Raw genomic sequence first — 24,168 nt, 5'->3', positions numbered from 1 at the left:
CCCCTTAGAAAATCTTCACACAAGTCAGAAATTTGTATATCCATGTACATATATGTTTTTCCAATATGTTATAAGCAGTACTTGTACTTCATATTTGGGTTGTGACAGTTCTTGGTTTACATTAGTTAGATTTGACACTTTAAACCTTGATGACCTGCAAGCGATGGGTAACCAATCACAAAATTAATGACAGCTGGTGGACCTATAATGAGTGACTCTGCAGCTGTCTTACATGTGAGATATGATAACCAGTCTCCTGCCCTTTCAGCACTGTACACATCTCAGCATGAATACATTGCATGTTCAATTGGTGTCACACCCTTTCTTCTGGCTAATGAGACACAGGCGCGCATTGCGCCTTTCCGCCAAGATGGGACCACCACGCGATTCATATGTCAAGCTTCCAAAGCTGGTATTGTATCATGAAAGAGGACACTAGTATAGGACTTGCACATATCAAAGTCATGGGCACTATAGCATGTACACGTACGTAAGCATGATGGAAAGTTTGCACTTCGTCTAAGTTTTTTTACACTATTTTGGGAGACCGTACTTTGTAACTTCTCCAGAAACTTTGAAATAAAGAGGGGGGAGGACGGACGATATAACCATATGTGATATCATAAACAAGTTCCTGAAGTTAGGAAGTCATGACTTGAACGTTCTCTTGGCAGATTTCTTTTCATATCTTTTTTTTTTTAATCAAATATTTCCCAGAGAACAGAGAGGGGGAGGGGCAAGTAACCTACATTTTGTATACTCGATGCATTTCATCGATAATAAAAATGAAAAATATATATCATTCACTGATAAGCTCTGATTGAAATTATGGATTTTGTGAGGGGAATAATAGTAGTAGAATCCCCTAGGGTGTACAGCGGCAAAGTACAGTGTAAGCATACTGGTAGCCCTTTCTATCCAACTAGAATCCCCTTTCCCAAGATACACTGGATTCATCAAGGTCTCAGTTTATATACATACACCAGTGATACCATTTCCAATCTTCTAAGCACCCCTGCACTGTAGATAGGCACATGTATTACCCCACACTCCTTCCACTACCGGTCTTTATAGACACCAGAGAGCCCAGGCATTGGTATGTCAGGAATTTATGTCAATTACCTCCACCCTAGTGCATAGGCCCCTCAGACATGTGTTAAGGTGGGCAGCGCTGAACGGCTGAACGTAGGGACGATTACGTCGTTGGGAGATTGGCGAACACACGCCTGCTCATCTTTTACCGGTTTTTCGTAAGAAGCGCGCCCTGTCTCCCCCTCTGACGTAGGTTTCTCAGTTAAACACCGGTATCAACTGACCTATATGAGTGATGGTTCATGCATCCCTGAGCTTTTGAATTGTTTTGTTAGGGTAGGCAATGCCATCATAGGTACATATTGTCATATCTATTTCATTGAGACAGTATCATCATGAGGAATATATGGACTACACCTATGTACTAGAGTGCAATATAATACTGTATTCATGTATGATGATTTTCTAGAGAGTCGATTATATGTTTTGATGTAATATTACATTGAATGCATAAACAATTGTGACATAATGTACAACATTGAGCTGTCTGACACTGTGTGATCTCTTACTTGGAATGTTACTTTGATTAATAAAAATTAGAGCAAAAAAAGGATTATTACGCTATAATATTTGCATTCAATTTTGTAGATTACCATTACGATGATTACCATAAAATGGATTTATGTATCAAAAATAATAGTATAATATCAAATATTATCTCATAACAGAAGGCCTAGAGCATATTAGTAACTGGACTGATAATCAAGTTCTAGACAAGTAATTCAAGCTGCAAAGGATAATCCAAAACTACACGGTGCTTGGAAGTTTGAAAGCAAGTTTGCCTTGGATATATATCAGAAAACATGGGTCCTCTGCTTAAATAGAGGAAATACCTTCTTTGGAAATTCAAGGCTGAGAGGATTCTAAAGGAGGGTCCAAAGATTGATGTGAGTGTCAGAATGTCATATATCTCATGAGGCGAGCTCCATCTCAAGAGTAGCTCGGACTAGACGGACGATGACTTCAAATCTAAACAAGATAGCACAGAGTTCCGAGACCTAGGAAGTCTCGGTGTCATATCACTAAGTCAACATACCCGCTAGGACTGATAGGGCACATCAAGATTGGAGACATATAAACAAAGACATTTTTAGAATAGATCTGTGAAATAACCTTACCATTAAAAATAGCTTTGTATGTTTTTTTTAAATGCACTTTTAGAACAGATCTGTGCAATAATCTTGCCATGTCATACTGACCTTTAAATGTTTTTCCTGACAACCATACAGTATATAAAGAGCACTTGAGTGCCATTAACTACAGTACATACGGTGTAACTCATAAAGCTAGCAGAAAGTGTAGCATTTCCATTGCATATTACTAATAACTGGGCACAGGTACAGCTGTACTGGTATTGTAAATTAAGAGTCTGTTGTGAATTGTCTTGTTACTAGCAGAAAAGTGTGAGCAAAGAATTACAACTTGGGAGACGAAAGATGGGCATATATCCCACAAATATGAAGTATCATTTGGAAGTTTTTCTTACTGGCAGAAAGGGTTACGCAGGCAATTCTTGGCGGGGGGGGGGGGGGGGGGGGGGTACAGAGATCCTCCAGAAGAAGACTGTGGTGTAATGTACAATTGTACACATACATGCAGATATACATTAATGTACATGTACATTGTATATTCATTTTTTATGTGTCTGTTTGTGTTCATCTGTTAAAATCTGTGTTTGTACTGATGATGATCACTGGTCATCTTTTCTGTAATTATAGACAATATACACATTTCTACCCAGATTAACTCTCTATCTATATTACTCAGCTTGTCTGCCCATATATAACGTGTAGTTACATCACTTCTTTCTCTCCTTCAATCACAATGCTGTTATGTATCACAGGCATGAATGAGACCCTCTTCCTCTGTATAGCTTGTTTTTTTCTTTTCCTGTTGTCAAGTCTTTCTTTTCTCTAGTTATCTTTCTCAATTACCCTCTCTCACTCTTTCACAATCTCCTTCACATGTGTACAATAAAGTATTCTACAACTGTTCTGGACATAACACTTCTTTTCATATCTTTTGTTCTTTTCTCTCTCTCTCTCTTTATCTTCATATCTATCTCTTATCTATTCTCTTCTTGGCTTTGTTTAAATGCCTTTCTCTCCTCTTTTTGTATTGTTCCAAAAAGAGGTACACATAACACACAAGCTGATACGTCTCAAATTTCTCCTGTCCCTCTCTCACTCTCTCCCTGACACCATTAGGAGAAAACTAGACAAAGAAAAAAAAAGAAACATACGGTACAACCACAGACCAATGAAAGAAGGAACATACAACCATGCACATGCTTACTGTCACATGGAGTGCAAATAAGAAGATAAAATCTCAAAAGTAAACAAAGCTGTAAAACAAAACCTTCATGGTATAAAATGGCACTGTCACATCAACTTTGCCCTACATAAATAGGTCGTTAAATTGGTGTGCTAAAAAAGAATTGAAAAGCACACACATACACACACACACACACACTCACACACACACACACATACATACATACATACAGACATATGTGATCAAAGGGTTCAATTACATGCTAATCCACAATTATGGCATCTGTTGTAAGGCAACGATGTTACATTTCCCAGACTTTCAGTGGCAGCCTAGAAATTGTACATTATGTCCCCCCCCCCAAAAAAAAAAAAAAAATAATAATAATAATTACAATCAGATTTTCGCATTGATAACACCCAATATGATTAAATTGTCTAAATGCTACTTCAGGGTCTTAAAATATAACATTTTAGCTCTATTTTGAAGAAAACCCCATTCGATTTGGTCAAGCGGTCACAGAGAAATGTGGATTGCTGTAAAGCATGTCATGAGTCTGATTCTTCCAAGTTTAGCACTTCGATGATCTTGTGTGTGAATGCAATAGAAAGAACTCGGAGGGAAGAGATTCCTGACATCCTCTACAAAATTCCTTATTTCTCTTTGACCACTGAAGCAAATCGAATGGGGTTTTCTGTATGATGTGGGCAATGAGTTACAATTTCATACCCTGAAATTGTATCTAGATTGATTCAATATTTTTAAAGATATCATTGCAGAGGGTCCCGTTGTAATTTTTTGGGGGACATATGGTACACCACTGGGTAATTTTAGCTATTAAACTTTAATGTTTCTGATGCCTAATGTCTTTTTATGTGACATCAGAAAAATAAGGGCATGATGATCCACTTATTGGTGCTTTTCTTTTGGCAAATTTACCCCACGAGGGAGCCCCAGTGAATGGCAGAACCTGTCAGTCATTCAAGCTAGAGTTGTCCCCTTTCCAGACAGATCCCCGGGCCAAGAATGTGCCTGTCGTGTGACTCATAAATACCGGCCAACTTTGTCGCTAACCTCCACATTCCACGCTTAATCTGACTGGCACGTACAGCTTGGCTCTGCCGGTCTGCGAAACTAAAGCGGCTCGTCCCACTTTATGGAAATGTACAAAAGCTTTTTCAATATCATGGGGGATTGAGGGGGAAAGAGATCAGTAAATTTTGACAATTTTTTTTTTTTAACTTCCTTTTTTTCCCTTTCAGCTGTCAAGCCTTTTATAGGCATATCATTCAAATTTATCTAGCTTAGCATTCCTTGCCAGATTTTTGATTTCGTTTTCATTCCTTACAAAACTTTGCACACACAAGACATAATAAACATAGCAAGAAGATATCCCTCATTGCCACCCCCCCCCCAAAAAAAAAAATTATACAAAAAGAACAACTCATTAATAATTGATTGTCAACATTAACAGTTTCATTACTGCATCAATTGTTGTCCCTAAATATATGGTGTCACTGACTGTGCAGTTTATGCCTTTAACTCACTTTCTGCGCTCTTCAGTGAATATTCATAATCTTAAAAAATAAAAAATAGACCCAATATGTGTGAAGAAGTGTCTTCAAGGATCGAAGAAACACAGGCTTAGACATCATGTGTCCCACTTTGAATGCCAAGAACACAACTGAGGTAAGTGAGTTAGCAGAGAAAGCCATAAAATGTAGTTGGGACATCACTGAGATTTTTGTGGTTATGGCTAGCCAGACTGGGCCTATGACAAAGGAGTGCAGGTATTTTTGAGGCGGGGTCGGAATCTTGTGCAACGACCCCGGCCAGCATCTCCCCGGCAGTAAAAGATGCCTTCCCAGTAGGGGGCTCCACCCATACTGCTGGGGTCAGAGGCAATATGATGCATCCTCCTTACAGCAAAGTGCAGCATAAAATCAAGATGAAGCATTTCTTTTTCTCTCACGGAAGCACTGGGTTAGATTAATAAAACTGGGTTGCCCACATTCCTATATCAAAAGTCAGGTTGGTTCAGTCAGGGAGATACTTATATGGTACAGCTGTACCTGCATATTAACTGGCAAAAATGATTCCCAAACTGGGAAGATTTTTGGTTCCCTTCCTTTCATTTCATTTCATTTTACTTATTTTTCATTTCCAACAAACTTACATACATTTGTATAATCATTAATACAGCATGATTATATGAATAAAAACTACTTCGAATATTTACATTTGTAAGAGAATTGTTATATGATAAAAGTAACAAAATTTAAAATTGTGTTACGTAGAATTAATTAACATTGTATTAAACAATGTATAATAAGGAAGGCTGTTGGAACTGGAGGGGACTGCTAAAACGCTTAGCTTGTACATCCCATCGGAAAAAGACCCACAGATCTATATTGTAAGCAACCCTGGCAGCTCATTAAAAAAGTAGGAATAAAAATCAAGATATGCAAAGAAAGTCAAATTTTCAGGAAGTCTTCAAGAGGTTCAGATGTGTCACCTCTGCCGATCTTTTCTCTACCAAAGAACTTGGCAGAGACTTGCCAAGAAATCCCACTAGCACTAGGCTGAATCAGTGTACCCCCCAAAACCTTGACAATAATGCAAGTTAGAGAACTCACTCAGTGCATAATCCTATATAGGATGCCATGATGGCATACAGATTTGTAGGTACAGATAAATTGCATTATCCCCCGTAGTAATTAAATTTTTGCCCCAGCATCACTAAATGTATCTAAACATGTAGGTCATGGATACAAAGTGTGTTACATATTTTCTATTCTTATTTCAGTTTTATTTAAGTTCTCTTTTTGTTCATGTAATCAGCATTGAGGCTTTCAGCTTTCATTGCATTAGACTACATAAATACGAGCTGGTACAACTGGAGCTTGCTTTCTCTTAAGACAAATTTTATTGTACAAATATGTGTTCTACTTTAAGTACAACTGATGGATTTGGTATAAGCATTGCTTGGCAAAATGTCACATCAGACTTCATCCTCAGTAGATAGTTGAGCTAAAAATATTTGAGAATTCAAAATAAGGGGGGATGGACTCCACTAAGCCTACCCAGTAAGGCTTGGAAGACTACAGTGTATTTATTAGGATGGAAGTAATCGACCTGTAATTCCCTGACAGCTTTGAGATGACTTTCACATCAGGGAATCTCAAATGTGTCAATGAATCAAACGCTTTGCTCCCTATGGCATCACAAAGTCCACCGATTACATGACACAGCTGTCAAAAGCTTAAAACCCCCTTTCATGACGCCAGCATCCTTGCCGCGGGAGTCACCGAGTGAACAACGGCGAGCGATCGTAAAGACATTCGGACATTCCAGCCGGGTCAGTCTCTGACGTGTTCGGCAACAAGGAACACACAACGTAGACAGGGGATGCTGCAAATCTTGCAGCAGACGTGCATCTTTTGTAAAATGATCCTAGGATCTTGCTGAAGAAGGGATGGGAACAAGAGATTGATACCAAGCATGATGCATTGTGTAAGATGAAGCTCTTCATCTTACCAAGGGAAGGGAGGACTGTTATCATTATTATTGTAATCAAGTAGATGTGAACTGGGGAAGTGATAATACACTGTATGACATTGTGCTGAATGTTAAGGCAGGGCATCATCATCGTATTTTTATATTTTTCCAACATTTTCTTTCCTCTTCCTTGCTTTGTACATACATGTACTGATTGACAGGATTATGGATACAGTTGCATATATTTGTTTCCTTTCTTGCTATTTTTATTCTCTCTGCAGACAGGTCCCCCCCCCCCCCCCCCCCCCCCGTGTGTGAGGATGGAACGAGGTTAAATTAAATATCTGTTTTTTCTCCTTCTGTCTATCATCAATCAGTATCTTTATATCATACATTGCATGTTATCCAATCATCCAACTACCATCCCCTCCCCAGCACACAGCAAGTCCGAAAATCAAACATACAACTGTACACTCCATTCTGATTGGCTGATACCTGATTTAAGTTTGATTATCTGACTTATCATAAGTTTGATTGTATCTTTTTATGCCACAGGATCCTGAATTTAACTTGAATTTGGATAATCATTCATCTCAAGGCAAACTGCTAGAATGCGTTGTCTTGGTTTCCCATCTTACTCCATCCTAGCTACTCCTCCACCCGCCCCTCCCCCTCCCCTTCTCTCCTCTCCTCTCCTCCTCTCCCCCCCCCCCCCACCCCTTCTTTTCAAATCCATCCCCTCTTCACCCATCTCAGCGATACAACATGGAAGACAGGATAAACATCCAGCTACATGCAGATACCACCAATAATAGCCGAGCTGTTTAGATAGGGATGATTAATGTTGACGGAGACGAATGATCCATTCTGTACCTGCCGTAGGCATTACATCACCTGACAGCTACTTGGAGAAGGGGATACCAACGTCTAGGGGAGTAAGTAGAATGTTACCTGAAATGTACCCTAACCATCACCCTCTTCAAATGTCCTGTAAGTGAGATCTGGGTCCCATTTCATAAAAGATGGTTAGAACAGCAACTTCTAGAGCAGCAACTCATCAGCTGAGAATGAGAAGGGCATTAAGTTGCCTCAAACACCTTGGCCCGAATTCACGAAGGTTGTACAAATGAAACCATGGTGTAAACCATGGACAAAAACCATGGAGCGCCAAGTGTCGCATGGAATATTTCGTTACGAAATCAGTCATTTCATCGATGAAATGATTATTTTGTAACGAAATGACATTTTGTAACTAAATGAACATTTCGTCCACGAAATGATAATTTCGTTAATGAAACGGTCATTTTGTCGACGAAATGACCAATTTCGTAACGAAATATTCCGTGCGACACTTGGCGCTCCATGGTTTTTGTCCATGGTTTAAACCATGGTTTCATTTGTACCACCTTCGTGAATTCGGGCCTATGGGTTTAGTGGCAACTTAACGCCCTTTTCATTGTCACCTGACGAAGTTCTTGTTGCAACAACCAATCAGAAAGCAGCTTCCTTGTCATTGCCATGACACTGCATTGCAATTCTATTATCCAAAGTTGCTATCATGGCAACTGTTTTGTTTTGTTTTTCATGAAATGGGGCCCTGGTATGTACAGTGTATCTAGTCTCAGGCATTCAAGGGCTATGAATTTGAATATTCAAACGATAACTATATGCACATGTATACTGTATAAAATTGTACATGTACAGCTCCTACACATGAACTCCCACCTTAAGAACTTTAAAATGCCTTGAACAAAGAAAAATGCTATTCAAAAATGGAACCTCTTTGATGGAGTGATATTTCAAATTAAACTTCATGTATCACTACTACAGTAGGTACACCTTTTTCATTTTATAATAATTTTCACTCAACCTTTGAAAATACCATTATATAATTATAGTTTCAGTCCCTTCTCTGTATAAAAATATGCATACCTGAAGTCCTTTTAGCATGACTGCATCTTTAACCTACACTGTACTTGTAGTGTAAAATGTAAGGTACTCTATTCAAGCAGAAACAGAGACTGCCCTACAAACTGCCAGACAGCCTCAGAAATATGATGAGACAGCCTGAAACCGAGGCTAAACGACCACAGCTACTAGAAGATACTTGACACAGCTTCCAGCTCTCCAGAGCATTCCTGTGGGGTCACCAAGGTAGCGTGATTGGAACCAGGGGAGGTAATTGTCACTGCACAGGATTAACCCAGGACGCCGATAGATTACGTCGGGTTTGAGGTGACGAAAAGGAGCCCCTACTTCTTGCTGAAGTATAATTTGATATCATATTTCAAAACTGTGCATCCATGACAGTGACAATGCATGTACAGGTTTTGAACCGCGTGCTTACTCAATATACAAGGTACATGTATACAGTTGTAGAGGTGTGCTGAATTGCTTGTCAGTAGCATCTAAAGACCTATCAAGTATAACAGGGTGGTGAGGGCAAGATTTGCAGCACTGTTGCATTGTGGGAAAAAACAAAAACTTCCCCAAATAAAGCAAATACACAGAAACAACCAAAAGGAAAAATGTCCGAATATTGTAAAAATCCATCACTAAATGGGGAAAAAAATAATATCGTTCTGCAATACTGCAAGACTGTACACTAACCCATTTTTTTCGACTGGTCTGACCTTTTTGACAGACCAGCAGGTGCCCATTTTTTTTTTCCATTTCGTACTGGTCCATTCCTGAAAAAGTTACTCGTCCAACAGTGATTTTTACTGGTCAGGGACCGTCAGACCAGTACCAGTGTGCAGTATTATCCCTTTTACTATCAAAGCTATGACATATAGATTTTGGGGATGGAGATCACATTGTATATAACTTGTGTTTCTAGTGCCATTTCTGCAGAACGTTCTCCATTTTATACGTCATCCACAATTCTGAATATCTGTACTGCTGCATTCAACCACAGCTAGGGACTACATCTGAACATACATGGTACTGCATACTACATACTTTAACAATCAACCTAGTTTCACGGAGAAACTTGCCATTTTATGAAATGTTAATGATGTTGGATCATTTCCGATTTGCTTGTCTATCTTTTTTTTTTCTCTCTCTCTCTTTTTCCTTCCTTAAATAAAATAAACCTTTCTTCAGAGATTCATTAATCACCCACCTGTAGTCAAGCACATCCAATTGTACATCTGTGTCACGGTCAAGACACATATATCTTTATCATTACTATCACTTTTTCCCCCTTCTTTTATAGTTTCACACATTTTGGTACACTCTCAAACCTTTCGACACTTGCACACTACATGCATCATATCCTTGCACAAGATAAACTACAAAAATTATTCTATGCAAAATGGGGAAAAAATAGGACAGAAAATATTCTCGATGGTTTCAGAATTTCTGCATGAAACACGAATATCAGCACTAAATTTATGTTCTCAGCAATAAGCCTAACAGCAAAGTAAGAAAAAAAAAGCTTTCACATCCATGCAAATTTGGGTTAAGATTCTGATTCCACACGCATCTAGTGTACAGTTGGCATACATGTACACACTACGGTTGACTCAGACATTAAAGAGATGATATAGTATTGGTGGAGATGAGGATTGGGCTTGTAACTTTTTGCGAGATACCAAGAAACCACTTGTGAAATGATACAGAGCACATCATTTTAGAGGAATGCAAAGTTAATTACATGAAAATCGGCTTTGGAATGGCTCAGACATAGAAAAAAAGTAAAATAAAGCAACCCTAACAAAAGGTGGGTCCTGCTTTTTATTAGGAATGCTCTTTTTTTTTTTTTTTGGATATCTCAGCCATTTTAGAACCGATTTTCATCAAATAAACGTTTAACCTCTCTTGGAATTACATGCTCTTTCATATTTCATAAGAGGGTTCTCATTATCTCACCAAAAAATGTTAAAAACCCGAGGTTAGGTCTCAACCAAAACTATATGATCCCTTTAAGGTGCATATTTGGGACCAAGACTTCATCAAGTGGTGGCGGTGGGGGGGGGGGGGGGGGGGGGGGGGCAGGGGTGTTGGGTTTGCTGGGATAAGTGTCTGGTATATCATTGGTGGTCCAAACTGCTGTGTTCCTGTAATTATCTGTACCTGCTTTGTGTAAAATGTGGTCTCACAGTCTAAAGGCGAAGAGTTAATGAACTGCAAAAATACACACAACTAGTCTAGCAGCAGTGCTGGTGACACAAATCATTTGAACTAGTAGCTGTTTGTTTGTTTGTTTGTTTTTCACATCAAGGAAACAAAATCTTTAGACAGTGAGTTTATTCTTCTTCTCTTTTTTTTTGCCTTTTTTTTCTGCCAACTTATTTTTTGGTCCTCTAAATCTGCATAGTGGTGTTACAGTTCATTTTGCAGACACTCAAAGAAAAAAAAAATCATGCTTAGCTTTCATGCATTGACTGCAAAAAATATGATTATTCTGTTTACTCTACTTCAAAGGCACTGTTTATCAAAAAGTCTTATTCAGAACTTTTGTTCTTTTCCCCTATGTCCTCCTTCAACTTTATAAATACACCACAGCAAAGAATTCTTTCTTCCAGCACAGTTGTCTTTGTGGAAGTCAAATTTCATTTCAATAAGTTGATTTGTGTGCTTTGACATGAATTACAAAGAAACGACAAGTCCACATTAAGCATGCAGGTAAAGACAAAATACCGAAACACGAGAGAGAGAAGACAGTTTGGAAAACCAAAAGATAACTCAGACAAGTCATATATGATATTAAGTATCAATGTTTGCGTTTATTGTTCTACAAGTGGCATGAAAATCAACAGTCCACATTCTTTTTTTTTGTAACCTTTGTTCTTTTTTAGCATTACGTAAGTCCCTATTTTGTGTGTTACATACATTATGTCCTTTTTTTCTGTATGATGAAATCTGAAGTCACCATGGACTGCTGACCGACCTGATTTTGACAAATAATTTGTATCTTTGTAATTTGCTGACACTGTAACGGAGTATCCTCACACATAATCCATTTGAGGATCTGATCTTCTACACCGTACAACTTTGTAAAGTACACATTCATGTATATTGTACAGTACCATGCCATTATTTACAATCCAAGCAAAGAAAAAAAAAAAACAGAGACAAATAGGTATACCTACATTTTTTAAACACTTCAACATCTTTTTGAAAATAAGTAAAATTAGACTACATGACATAAGGTCGCAAATACACATCCATCATTTATGCTAACTTTGATTGATGGCATACCTTGCTCATGAGCAAGATTACCAAACTCAAAAAAAAAAAATAATAATGATAATGTGTGTTCTTACTTTCTTCATGAGCCACTTATCTTCTTTAGTTGCTTGCTTTTGATTTCTTTCCACGAAGTATTACTCTCACATAAATTCATGCAGTACACATATTCATAGCATTCTAGGCATTGAGTTGTAAATTTCTATTTTTTTTTTCTTCCGTTTTTTCATTCTTTTTCATTGCAAAGGTTGCATTTTTTTTTTCATACTATATTGAACAAGTATGTTTCATTTTATTTGGCAAAGGGATGGGGTCTGTTCTGGTCTGAAGCAATAACCAAATAAAGGTACAGGATGAACAGATATATAGGACTGCACAGCAATACTACGTCATGTGAATACAAGGTATATAATGTTCAGGATGCATGTGTACTATACGTTGGCAGAGGATGACAGTAATGCATGGGTGTCGCTGGATAATGGTTAGGGTTCAAGCCAGATGAAAAACTACATAAATATATTTTCTGCATTTCTGGCATGGATATTTCAAAAACGGGAACATTTCACACCCAGAAAGCAAGGCAAGCTTGATATCAAATATTTGTAGGCTATGTGTAACATGTACAATACATGATGGCCAACTATCCAATCATGATATCTTTGGATTGTACTAAAGAGATGTACAGAGTAAAGCGTACAACTGTACTTTGAACAGATATACTGTAAATTTGCACGGCAGGGAAATATTACAGAAAAGTATTATCCTGTTTAAGGTTCCTTTGGATTGTATAAAAGTAGCAAAGAATTATGCATGAAAGAATTTCCCTAATATCATGATATTTTAAGTTTTGATTCAAATAGATATTCTTTCCTTCCAGCACATATTCAACACATTCACCTTTTCTTACACAACATGTTGTACATGTCATCTGATACAGATTTTCACAAGTGATGTTCACCAATAGAGGAAACAATTCTGATTTACTTGTTGCCTCCAAAAATTGAAATTTCCAACACACCTGCTGTATGACACATCAACTTCCATTGAGAAATTATTAAACATACAGACAAATTAGACCATCACCTCATTAGAGAAATCTAACAAGTTGATAAAGCTGCATGACATCTTGTTTTCTGCCAAGCAAATGAGGCAGTTTTACCTGCTAAGATGATTATATGCATACTGTAATTCTTGGTCTTCTGGTCATTTCATTTTCAAAATATTCTTCAAAATATGATAGTAAGGGTGGCAGCTACACAGTCCGTTTTATGAGCAAGGCTAAGAATTGCAGATGTTCAACACAACAGGGTGTATACCAGAAACAGCTTACAGCCAGAGAAAATTTGGTGTGAGAATAGGGTAACAAACCAACTGGTAACACAATTCTAATATGACATTGTGGAAGTGATGTATAGATGGCACTGAGAAACAAGGTGCAATAAATACATGTATCTGTAATTTTGTTGTATACACAATTCATAAACAGTAACTCTACCCTTTGATTTGGTATATCATTATTTCGATGGTTTTCATGAAAATTGTACTTGTAAAAAAGATTGCATTGTCCAGTACTTGAGTTTGGTGTACAATGTATAAAATCCAGTACAAGTTAAGCCTTTGGTCATGGCCTACTTTGCTACCCAGTGTACCCTACATTACAGTACAGTATACACCAGTAACTCATTCAATGTCTATTCTTTGATTGAAGTGCTGCATACTTAAGAGCATGACAACATTGATCTTACTACATCATCTTACTTCATGTATACCAACTATCCCTTAGTGCTTTACACCGTGGAACAAGTTCTTCTCTCAAAAGAGTTAAATGAGCCACTGAATGGCAAGAAAAACACAACTTGTCACCTACATTGTAACTACATACGTACCATAAACTCCTTTTCAAAAATATTGTTACCATGACAAAATTTGCATAGAAAGTAGAAAGCACTGTGTTATCACTGCTCTTTAAAGGTATTACTACAGGTGTGACATATAGATTATGATCAATATGTAATGATGTATAATCATCAGTGTCCTTCGCTGACAGAGTTTAGACCAATATTATTGGACATTGCTGTACACTTTGCAAGATCAAAGCACATGATATGTGTCGACAATTACTAGTTAACAACTGTCAATGAAATCATGAAATTGTGATCAAGATTTGTCACAGACATAAGGAGACTCTGCAAAGTAAGAAAAGATGTCTCAACCTCAAATTCACTAAGACGTCAAGAACCAAGGTGTTCATGTGATCCAGTGTCTCAAGAAGGAAACAGTGTATGTCATATACGTTTAATAAAGTATTAAAGAAATGAACAAATTACTATTCTTTTTCTGAAGAATGATGGAAGCTCTACAGTGTGACTACATGTTAGATATACAATACAAGGCAATGCTGATGAAAAGAGGACCGGTATATAGCAGAGTCCATGAGAGAGCTTTAGTGAGGAGGTAAAGCATGATGCTGAGGTGATGCGTACAGATATCGCCATGGTTACCGCTTGGCCCACCGCGGTGACAACTCACCTTTGATGCGCAACGTGGCAACGCAGATGGCCTCGCCGTATGCGTTCTTGGCGCGACACTCGTAGACTCCGGCATCCTCATCGAAGACCTCCTGGATCTCGAGGCGGTGAATCTCCCCCTCCTCTGTGATGGAAAACACGCCCTGCTCCACCCTGACTCCGTCCTTGAACCAAGAGACGACCGGTTTGGGGTCACCCGTGATGCGGCACTCAAACACCAGCGACTCACCCTCAAAGCAACGTCGGTTGCCGAAGGTCTGCACGAAGTGGGGTGCCGCTGTCGGGGTCTTTGGTACTACATGGGAAGAATGAAATATTGTCACCATGACAACATAACATGTGCTACACAAGATGAGGAATTACATACTTATATTTCAGTTGTGAAGTAGACAGATTGAGGTGGTAGAACAGACAAGGAAAGTGGATGAAGGTAGCAGACTGAGGGATGGAAGTGATAATGCTAAATCTGATCGTACACTATGAGGAAGACCATACATGGCTTGGGAAAAAATACCCTAAAAGGGTCTTTGTACGCTTGGCATCGCTAACGTACACGTTGTACACAACGCACACGATGACCTGTTTCAACAAGAGACCCGCGGGTCTAGCGCTCACCTGAGTATCGCAAGTTCACCTTTCACGCAGTCACTAATCTAAATTATTCACAGCTCTACCAAAATTTGACGAGGCATTCTCAAGTGGAAGATGAAAATGTACAATAAGGGCCCAATTTTTTCAAGATTCCTTAATTTGGGGGAATTGGGGCCCCCTGGGGCCCTCTGGGTGGGGCATGGTGCCCAGTTTGATAAATTGAGATCCTGACCACCTAGGGATGCTACCTGCCAAGTTTGACAAAAATTCATCATGAGGTTTTCAGGAAGAAGATGAAAATGTACAATTCAGGCCCCCATTTGGACCCTTCCAACCACCCCCCCCCCCACCCCCAAGAGGGGCACCCCTGGATCTCCTATGAACAAACTTGAAACTACAGTCATTAATGTACTCACTCATAGTATTATCTCAGCTCTATAACTTCTGATTCTAGAGAAGATTTTTAAAGATTCCTTCATTTGGGGGGTTTGGGCCCCCTGGGGGCCCCCTGGGCGGGGCATGGTGCCCATTTTAACAAATTGAGATCCTAACCCCCTAGGGATGCTACCTGCCAAGTTTGGTGAAAATGGGTCATGGGGTTCTCAAGAAGAAGATAAAAATGTACAATTTAGGCCCCATTAGGACCCCTCCTCACCCCCCCCCCCCCTGGGTCCCAAGGGGGGCACCCCTGATTCTGCCATGAACAAACTTGAAACTACAGTCATCAATGTGCTAACTCATAGTATTAACCTAGCTCTATCACTTCTGGTTCTAGAGAAGAAGATTTTTGCGGATTCCTTAATTTTGGGGGGTTTGGGCCCCCTGGGGGCCCCCTGGGTGGGTCATGGTGCCCATTTTAACAAATGGAGTTCCTAACCCCCTAGGGATGCTACCTGCCAAGTTTCGTGAAAATGGGTTATGGAGTTCTCAAGAAGAAGATGAAAATGTACAATTTAGGCCCCATTAGAACCCTTCCCCACCCCCCTCCCCTGGGTCCCAAGGGGGGCACCCCTGATTCTGCCATGAACAAACTTGAAACTACAGTCATCAATGTACTAACTCATAGTATTAACTTAGCTCTATCACTTCTGGTTCTAGAGAAGAAGCTTTTTACAGATTCCTTAATTTTGGGGGGTTTGGGCCCCCCTGGGGGCCCCCTGGGTGGGGCATGGTGCCCATTTTAACAAATTGAGTTCCTAACCCCCTAGGGATGCTACCTGCCAAGTTTGATGAAAATCGGTCATGGGGTTTTCAAGAAGAAGATGAAAATGTAAAAAGTTTACGCACGACGGACGACGGACGACGGACGACGGACGACGGACGACGGACGACGGACGACGGACGACGGATGACGCACGACGCACGCCGGACGAAGGGCGATCGCAATAGCTCACTTGAGCCTTTGGCTCAGGTGAGCTAAAAATAAAGCATTGTGTCTTTGTTCAATTTCATCACAAATGAGAGATGATTACGATTTTGTACAGGTCGTACATCTCAGAGATAACAGAATGCTTGCCGAGATTATACAGTGTATGTCATTAGCTTTTCCATCAGCATATAGGTGCATTTTCTCACAACCTGTCTGACATTTTCTTCCAGAATCTCCACTCAAATATGACATTACTTGGTATCACAGGTATTCTGGCAGATTTTCTGGGATGGAATGACTGAGGTTCAATATACAGAATATACAGCAAGAATATTTTCTTGCATGTCCAGATCTTTTCCCAATCCCAATATCCAGGGTGTGCACTGGGCCCCGTTTCATAAAAAGTTGATATGATAGCAACTCTTGCTGCAGTGGCAAGTGTCATGTTAATGACAAGAATCCATCTTTCTGATTGGCTGTTGCTATGGGAAATTGCAATTCCAGCAAGAGTTGCTATCCTAACATCTTTTATGATATGGGGCCCAGGTTGTACATGAATTTAGCTAAGCACCAAAGCAATACAAATTTGCCAGTGGAAGATAAAATGTAATATATACAGTATTTTGGATATAACTTAAGAATGAACAATGCAATGTCGCAAACAAAACAGCACCTTTTCCAAACTGTACGAAATATGGCAGCATAGGGAAAAGCACAACATACATGTATTTGGCAACGACGCCTTCCTACCATCAAATCAGATGAGTTGATGAAGCATCCAGGATCGGATGTGAAACTGTTCTCGGAATCAAAATAGTAAGTCCAGTTGAATTGATTCAATTTTGTAACTTCATGACATATTTGGTTAAAACGCTTTGGGAAAAAAACAATACAAAAACCTCAACAGGCTACAGAATAAATTATGAGATCTGTAGTTGGTTACTTATGGTATCCAGTCAGCTAAATGCTAGAACACTCTTTAGACCCATTTATTTTTCATCATAGCCCACCATCACAGTCAGAACTTTGACATACCATCTATGACAAGTGTTGCCGCAGAGACGTCCCGCCCTCTGGGGTTGGTCGCCACGACGCTGTATGTACCCGAGTCGGAGGGCTCCACCTTGGGTATGGCTAGCATGTGATGCTCTCCGGTTTGTGTGATCTGGGAGGATGAGAGAGAGGATGTACGAGGAAGGCAAATAAAAAAATCACTGGGAAAAAGGAATTCTTGTACATATATTGTATGCACTCATTTTGGCATCATCACATAATTTCTAAATGCACATGTACAGTTGTGTTTCTAAATTTAAAAATTCGTACATAGCAAACAAGAGGAAAGTCATGGCAATTCAATTCATTTACAAATACAAGATGGTGTTCTGGCAAAAGTATGTCAATGAACTTGTTCCCTTCTAGAGAACAAACATGTATGTAATGGTCATAAGAGGGGGGGGGGGGTGATATGATCACTCCATGCTCACCTCGATCCTGGTATCAGAGTGGATCTCGACGCTGTCTTTGAACCACTGGACCTGTGGCTGTGGGTTGCCCTGGATCTTAACCTTGAACTGTGCTCGGTCACCAGGCTGCATCTCAAGATCGTTCAGTCTAATGATTATAACAGGCTGCTCCTCGGGCTCCTTCTCACCTAGGAAACAAATAAAAAACAGCGCTCATAACACTCAAAATACAAAAATTGTACTACTACTTCTACCAATTCCAAGGGCATGTACTAGTATTGGCTTTGGCCTATGCCATCTTGGGTTCCATTAACCCGTTGAGGACGGACTAATTTTGCTACAACACGCATTCCCCATAGATACTTGCCTGAGTATTCTCCAGACTCGTCCTCAACGGATCACAATTGCACCTCCAGACCTGTTTATCTACAGTAGCATAACTGTCCTTGAATTCCTAATGCCATCAAGGCCTGTGTCGTTCTCCAGTACACGGATGTGAGTGGCCCCACATCCCCCTCTTTTTGCAATTCCCTAATTTGCAATAGCTACAGACTTTACACAGAAAATATCTTTAAAAATCCCTTAAAAAAAGAAAAAAATTTCCCTCTGAAATTGATCCTTGGCCCTCTCAAAAATGGCAAGAAAACATCCAAATGTATATTCACTTTCAATTAATCTATAGTTAAAATGGGGATTAAAGTCATTAACCAGCTAGCCAAGGCAAATCAAATCATGACTGGAATGCTTAGGAATCAAGTTTTAAACAATTACAAGAAAAGAAGTAGCAGTTACAATGTGGCCCTATCAGAAAATCAGAAATGATGAGATGTAACACAATTCAATCCATCTTATGGGATACCTGTGCCTTTTCAAAAGATTGTACACATACAGAGGTCTTTAGTCCTCATAGTAGAAAGATAAACATTGAACATATACAAGCACTAACTGTCTGTCATCCAAACTGGGCAGCAATTAGGTGTTGCTTCTATTGAAAAAAAGGGACACTTTAGCTTCCTAGTGCAGTACTGTACATAAAATATCTATAGAGCATTGACCACTATAAGGTATTTTGTTGGTGTTGTTGCTATCTTTCTTCTGTGACCCTTAAAAATACATCTGAATGGAAAATTGTCAATACAATCTCTTAACCCGTTGAGGACGATTTGATTTTGCTACAACACGCATTTCCCATAGACGCTTGCCCGAGTATACTCGGGACTCGTCCTCAACGGGTTAATGGAAGAGAACAAGAGCTACAGTGTACATATTTCCACAGACAATACTTGTTCAAGTGATTGACAGTATGCATGAAAAAAAATTAACAGTCAATACCTATACTTAAAATGTCATACTGCATTTTTATACTTAACACAAATCATAAAACTGTAGTATTGAATGTTATGAATGTACAGTGTAGTTCCCTTCTTTACACAATGATTTGACGCAAACCATGCATATACAAAAACAAAAACAACCAATGCAAATTAAAACAAGTATGCAAACAATGTCCAGCAAATGAAAAGCTGAAACTAAATTCAAAAAGTCCAACTCAAATCTGGAAAGACAAGGACAGAACCCTTCTTCACTATTATTTGAAAAGAAGTCAGTCTAGCATTAATTCACGCTGTTTTAAAGAGCAAAAAAAAACAACAAAAAAAAAAACTTATGAAATGCTGCATCAAGTCTTATGGCATTACATAAATCACAAATTGCATATCATTTCATCCATGTTTTACATGCAAGGGGGGGGGTAGAAATTCATTTCTGAAAAGATAAAGAGAGAAACCTTCAGAAAAAAAAAAACAGACTCTACAATCCTGTGTGATGATACGATGTATCTATACTTGTAGGTATCATAAATGTAAAATATAGGCCTACAAATGTACAGCTGTACATTCATTTTGGCAAAATCTCTCTCGGAATCATCCCAAAAGTGATAACCTAGTAATACCATCTAAGAATCTCTGCAAAATCAATATTTTTACTTAGTGACAAGTACATTGGTAACCTGAAAAAGAAGTGTTTGGATGTCTAGTGGCATTTGGTCCACATGTTCCTTTTTTCTTTTCTTTTTTTAACCCAAGGATTGTGCAGTTTCTTTATTGAGATTAAAATGAAGAAATCATATTGAATGCATGTTCATGTCTGAAGAAGCAACATTGGATGAATGTAACAATGCATCTTTGGAGTGTTGTTGTTGTTGTTTATTTTTAAATCTAGATACATGCAGCTTTCTTTTGCTCAGCAAGGTGTTACTATTCAGCTCTGAATTTTCTTTTAAACAGCTGTGAGAATATGCATCCTAATTGACAAAGAAATACAACACACTGCTAAACATTACCAGCCACGTCCTGATGCTGAATTTTGATCAAAGAAATCTACTTTGGTCCATGTCTGAAAAATGAAGGCAGTTTTGTTGTAGTTGTTGTTGCTGCTTGTTTGTTTGTTTGTTTGTTCGGTTTTTAGCCAGAGCAATAACCAAACAAAAACAAAACAGAGCAAAAGCAATTTAGTACATTTATAATTTAGTATGCCTGTCCCCTAAAGTTCCACTCTACAGACACTTGGTACAGAACATGGCTAATAGCATGCAAACAAACATCTTTCCAAACAAAGATACGAAAGAAAAGGTAGAAAACAAAATCATTCCCATAAGAACATTTGCAGCCGAGCATTCAAAATACCACATGCAGGACCAAGATGCCATACCTTTCTGTCTCACACACCTCACATTGGATGGGCTATTAAGACAGAGGTTTGATTATCCAATTATTATCACTGGTCAACAGGGTTAGAGGTCAAGACTTGAAAACCAGCAAATCATTATTGTCAGCAAGACAGTCACACACATGCTACAGGTACTAGATTTGTACATGGACACACAACAAGCTTATCAAGAAACTACATCTTGTATCTGTCTATCAGGTTGTTGATATAGCTCCATAAAGGAAAGTTTACAAAATATTTTTGTTATTCCGTATGATTACATCACACAGTTCTACCCATAGGGATACAATTTTATGGGTAAAGACACACACACACACAAAAAATATTCACCGTGATGCTGCCAAGAATGTGGAATAGGTGTCCTGGCAAGAACGTTTGCTACAACTTCTGACGATGTAATTTTTCCTATCCAACAACACATGTCCATATTTTGACTATCATTTCATACAAAATTTTTGCACACTGCACAAAAGTTATTTGTATCAACCTTACGGCAGTATCTTGCACTTTTGTAAAATCTACCTTTATGGGTGCTCATTGCACAAATAATTTTCTCATACAATTGTACTCCCAAATCTTTTTAGCTGCTCCACTGGAAATTAGTAACCGCATTCCACAACATACACTTGTACTTCTTTTTATCTAGAAAGGCTTCAAAAAGACAGTGCTTATTTGAAACTGTTATTAGTCAATACTCATGTGAGAAATTGCAAGCAATTTGATAGTAGGCTCACAGAGAGATTAATGACTAAAGACTACACAAAGTACAACTCACTCTGATAAAGCATTATTTCACATTATCAATAGTTTAGGATGTTAATTTGAGCTGAGGTTCAGACAATCATATTTACATCGGTATACTTTGTTCCTATCTACACAAGGATTAGAAAAAGGGACAGACTCAATTTTTTTCTTTTTTTTCAAAGATTTTTACATCATGCATCATTTTGAATTGTATACCTCTCCGATCATTTCTTATCATCAAAACGGCATGAGATGTTCTGGAATCTAGATCGAAAAAGTTCGACAAATGCAGGGTAAAATGAGAAAGAGGGAAAACAGTCCATGAAAAGTGATACATGCCTCTTCAAGATCAGTCAGAAAATAGCATCAAAGGATTCCTCATACATTGCTTAGGGCATGCAAAGTTCAACTACATTGTACTCCAAACATTTCAATGTTTGACACTACAGTTGATCTGGGACAAATTACATGTCATAATGAAGACACAACTGGAAGGGGAGAAGGCATCAATGGTAAACATGGATTTTCTAGTGGATAAATGATTACTGTGAAGAATTTTCCCATCAATTTTAAATTCAATTTTGTCTCTACTGACCAAATCAGTGACTCATTGACCACGTTTAATGAAAAACTTCATTCACGATTTTCAAAAAGTCACACATCTACTGAAAAGAAAATTGATAAAATACAAATGGAGCCTGAAAACATGTCATACAAAGATATACATCTTGTATATCCACAAATCCCTGGTACATGACAATTACAAGAAACGCATTGTTCACTGAAAAAATGGCAATTTTCTTCTCTGGATCACAGAAATTGATACATGTACCATCTTCAGATGAAACTAATAGCATGCTGCTTCTGCATCTTATCTTACCCAATTGCAGATCATTAATACCTACATAAACTCCAGTACATGGGACTAATCTCACTAATTCCAATGTCAAATCTAATATCTAATGATGTGATAAACATAAAGTGGATGATGATCGAGAGATGATGATCGAGAGCTTACCATCGATGAGCAGAGTGGCAGAGGACACCGAGGTGCCAAACTGGTTGCTAAGGGAGATGCGGTAGCTGCCCGCATCGCTGGGGCGCGCCTGGAGGATGAGCAGGATGCGTCTGTCGCCCTCTGTGAGGAAACGGACCCGAGACGTCTCAGTGATGTAACGCTCGTCCTTTGTCCACTTCACCTGTAGTGACAAAACACACACAAATACACACGCAACATGAAATCTTGGCAACATTGATATTGACAGGTAAAATGTACACTGTACAAATGCATTTTAGTTGAGATGCATAACTGGAAGACAAAGTACAGGAAGTTGACTACATAAAGCTGTGAGACACGCGAACATGTGCAAACACTGCACAAGTTACTCTGTGCACACTGTAAGAGATCTTTAAAAACACATAAACCCCGAGGAGTATGTACATTTATCGTGTAGCTGCAACATCTACAGTGTACCTCTGTACTAGATATTAAATCTAATGCTTTTCAAGATCAAAATATCAACCCTGTGTCTTCATTCTTTTGAATCTCAAGTAATCATTCATGACAAATAGAGTTACTATTCTTCTTAACTCTTTATGTGCCATGGTGTAAATGCCCTGTGTGCCACACCATTCTGAGACAGTAACATAGTCATTATCTGGCAATACAGTCAGTTTTAAAAAACATATAAATCTCGCAGGGTTCTGTTACTCCTACATGTAATGAGCAAAGTTGTAGAGAAAATTCCCAGCTTTGCATTGATGTAAATTGTGTGACCAATCTATGATTTTTTTTTTTCAAATGACCAGTATACCTATAGTATTGCAAAGGCATAACTTTTTCACACAAAACAGTGGCAGAAAATTGGAATTTACTCGCAAATCCAGTAAGGAACAATCACTGACAGACAATCATCACATAGAATGCAAGCTACATGTAACAGGCACGTAATTGCAAAAAACGCTTTCATTGCATTGTGGCCCTTGGCGATTTATCGATCAGTTTGGCCGGGTTTGTGCATTTGAGCAGAATATGCGAAGTTGGCACGCCGTCGACTGAGTCGGGCGTGCGAACGTGGCACATAAAGAGTTAAGACACTTCCTGTACAGTTTTACCCACATTCATGCACAGTTTGCCAGTAGCAACTTTTAAAATGGCAGCTGAATAGTGTATTACACCATTTGGCATGTCTGTACAGATTAAACCTCTTATTGAGATGTGAGAAGTCATGACCAAGCCATTTATGATACACTGTATACCAGTGGCTGTGTGATAAGAGATGGAAAGTGATGTATACGAAGAAGACCCTTACTTCAGGCGTTGGTGATCCCGTGATGCGACACTCCATTCTGATGGTGCTGCCCTCGGGGGCTACCACACTCTCCAGGGGAGTGATGAAGTCTGGAGCTTGTTTGTCTGACGGTAACAAAATGGAATTTACACAAAACATTGATAGATACGGTATCATCAATGTCAATGAATGCAGAGTACTGATTTCAACTAGGCTTTGGATACAGCCTACATTTTGATTATGGTAATCAATAATGTCAGACAGTTACATTCCTTCAAGGAAATTCTTGAACGACACTACTATGAAATACTAACAAGCATTTATTCACACAAAGTAAACTACCATGCAGATGATCTTATTTAGTGCAATCTGTCAATTCAAATATGCCACTTCATTCTAAA

General features: G+C 38.8%; 1 protein-coding gene across 1 annotated transcript in view; it reads right to left on the bottom strand.

Annotated features, from left to right (window-relative positions):
* LOC139728750 (uncharacterized) overlaps window positions 1-24,168 on the bottom strand; it is a 278,601-nt gene that overhangs the window by 102,316 nt on the left and 152,117 nt on the right. Inside the window, exons 64-69 of the mRNA XM_071639694.1 lie at window positions 23,789-23,892; window positions 22,495-22,675; window positions 21,693-21,740; window positions 18,027-18,193; window positions 17,578-17,707; window positions 14,584-14,877 (exon numbers count right to left, since the gene is read on the bottom strand). Of these exons, the coding sequence (XP_071495795.1) occupies window positions 14,584-14,877; window positions 17,578-17,707; window positions 18,027-18,193; window positions 21,693-21,740; window positions 22,495-22,675; window positions 23,789-23,892 (924 nt within the window). The remainder of the gene's footprint in view (window positions 1-14,583; window positions 14,878-17,577; window positions 17,708-18,026; window positions 18,194-21,692; window positions 21,741-22,494; window positions 22,676-23,788; window positions 23,893-24,168) is intronic.

Source organism: Diadema antillarum, unplaced genomic scaffold (genome assembly GCF_040938485.1).
Source record: "Diadema antillarum isolate AM-2024a unplaced genomic scaffold, OU_Dant_1.0 scf00000019, whole genome shotgun sequence".
In the NCBI taxonomy this organism is placed as follows: Eukaryota; Metazoa; Echinodermata; class Echinoidea; order Diadematoida; family Diadematidae; genus Diadema; species Diadema antillarum.
The sequence above is the reverse complement of the archived record's forward strand: the minus strand, read 5'-3'. Positions and strand labels throughout refer to the sequence as shown.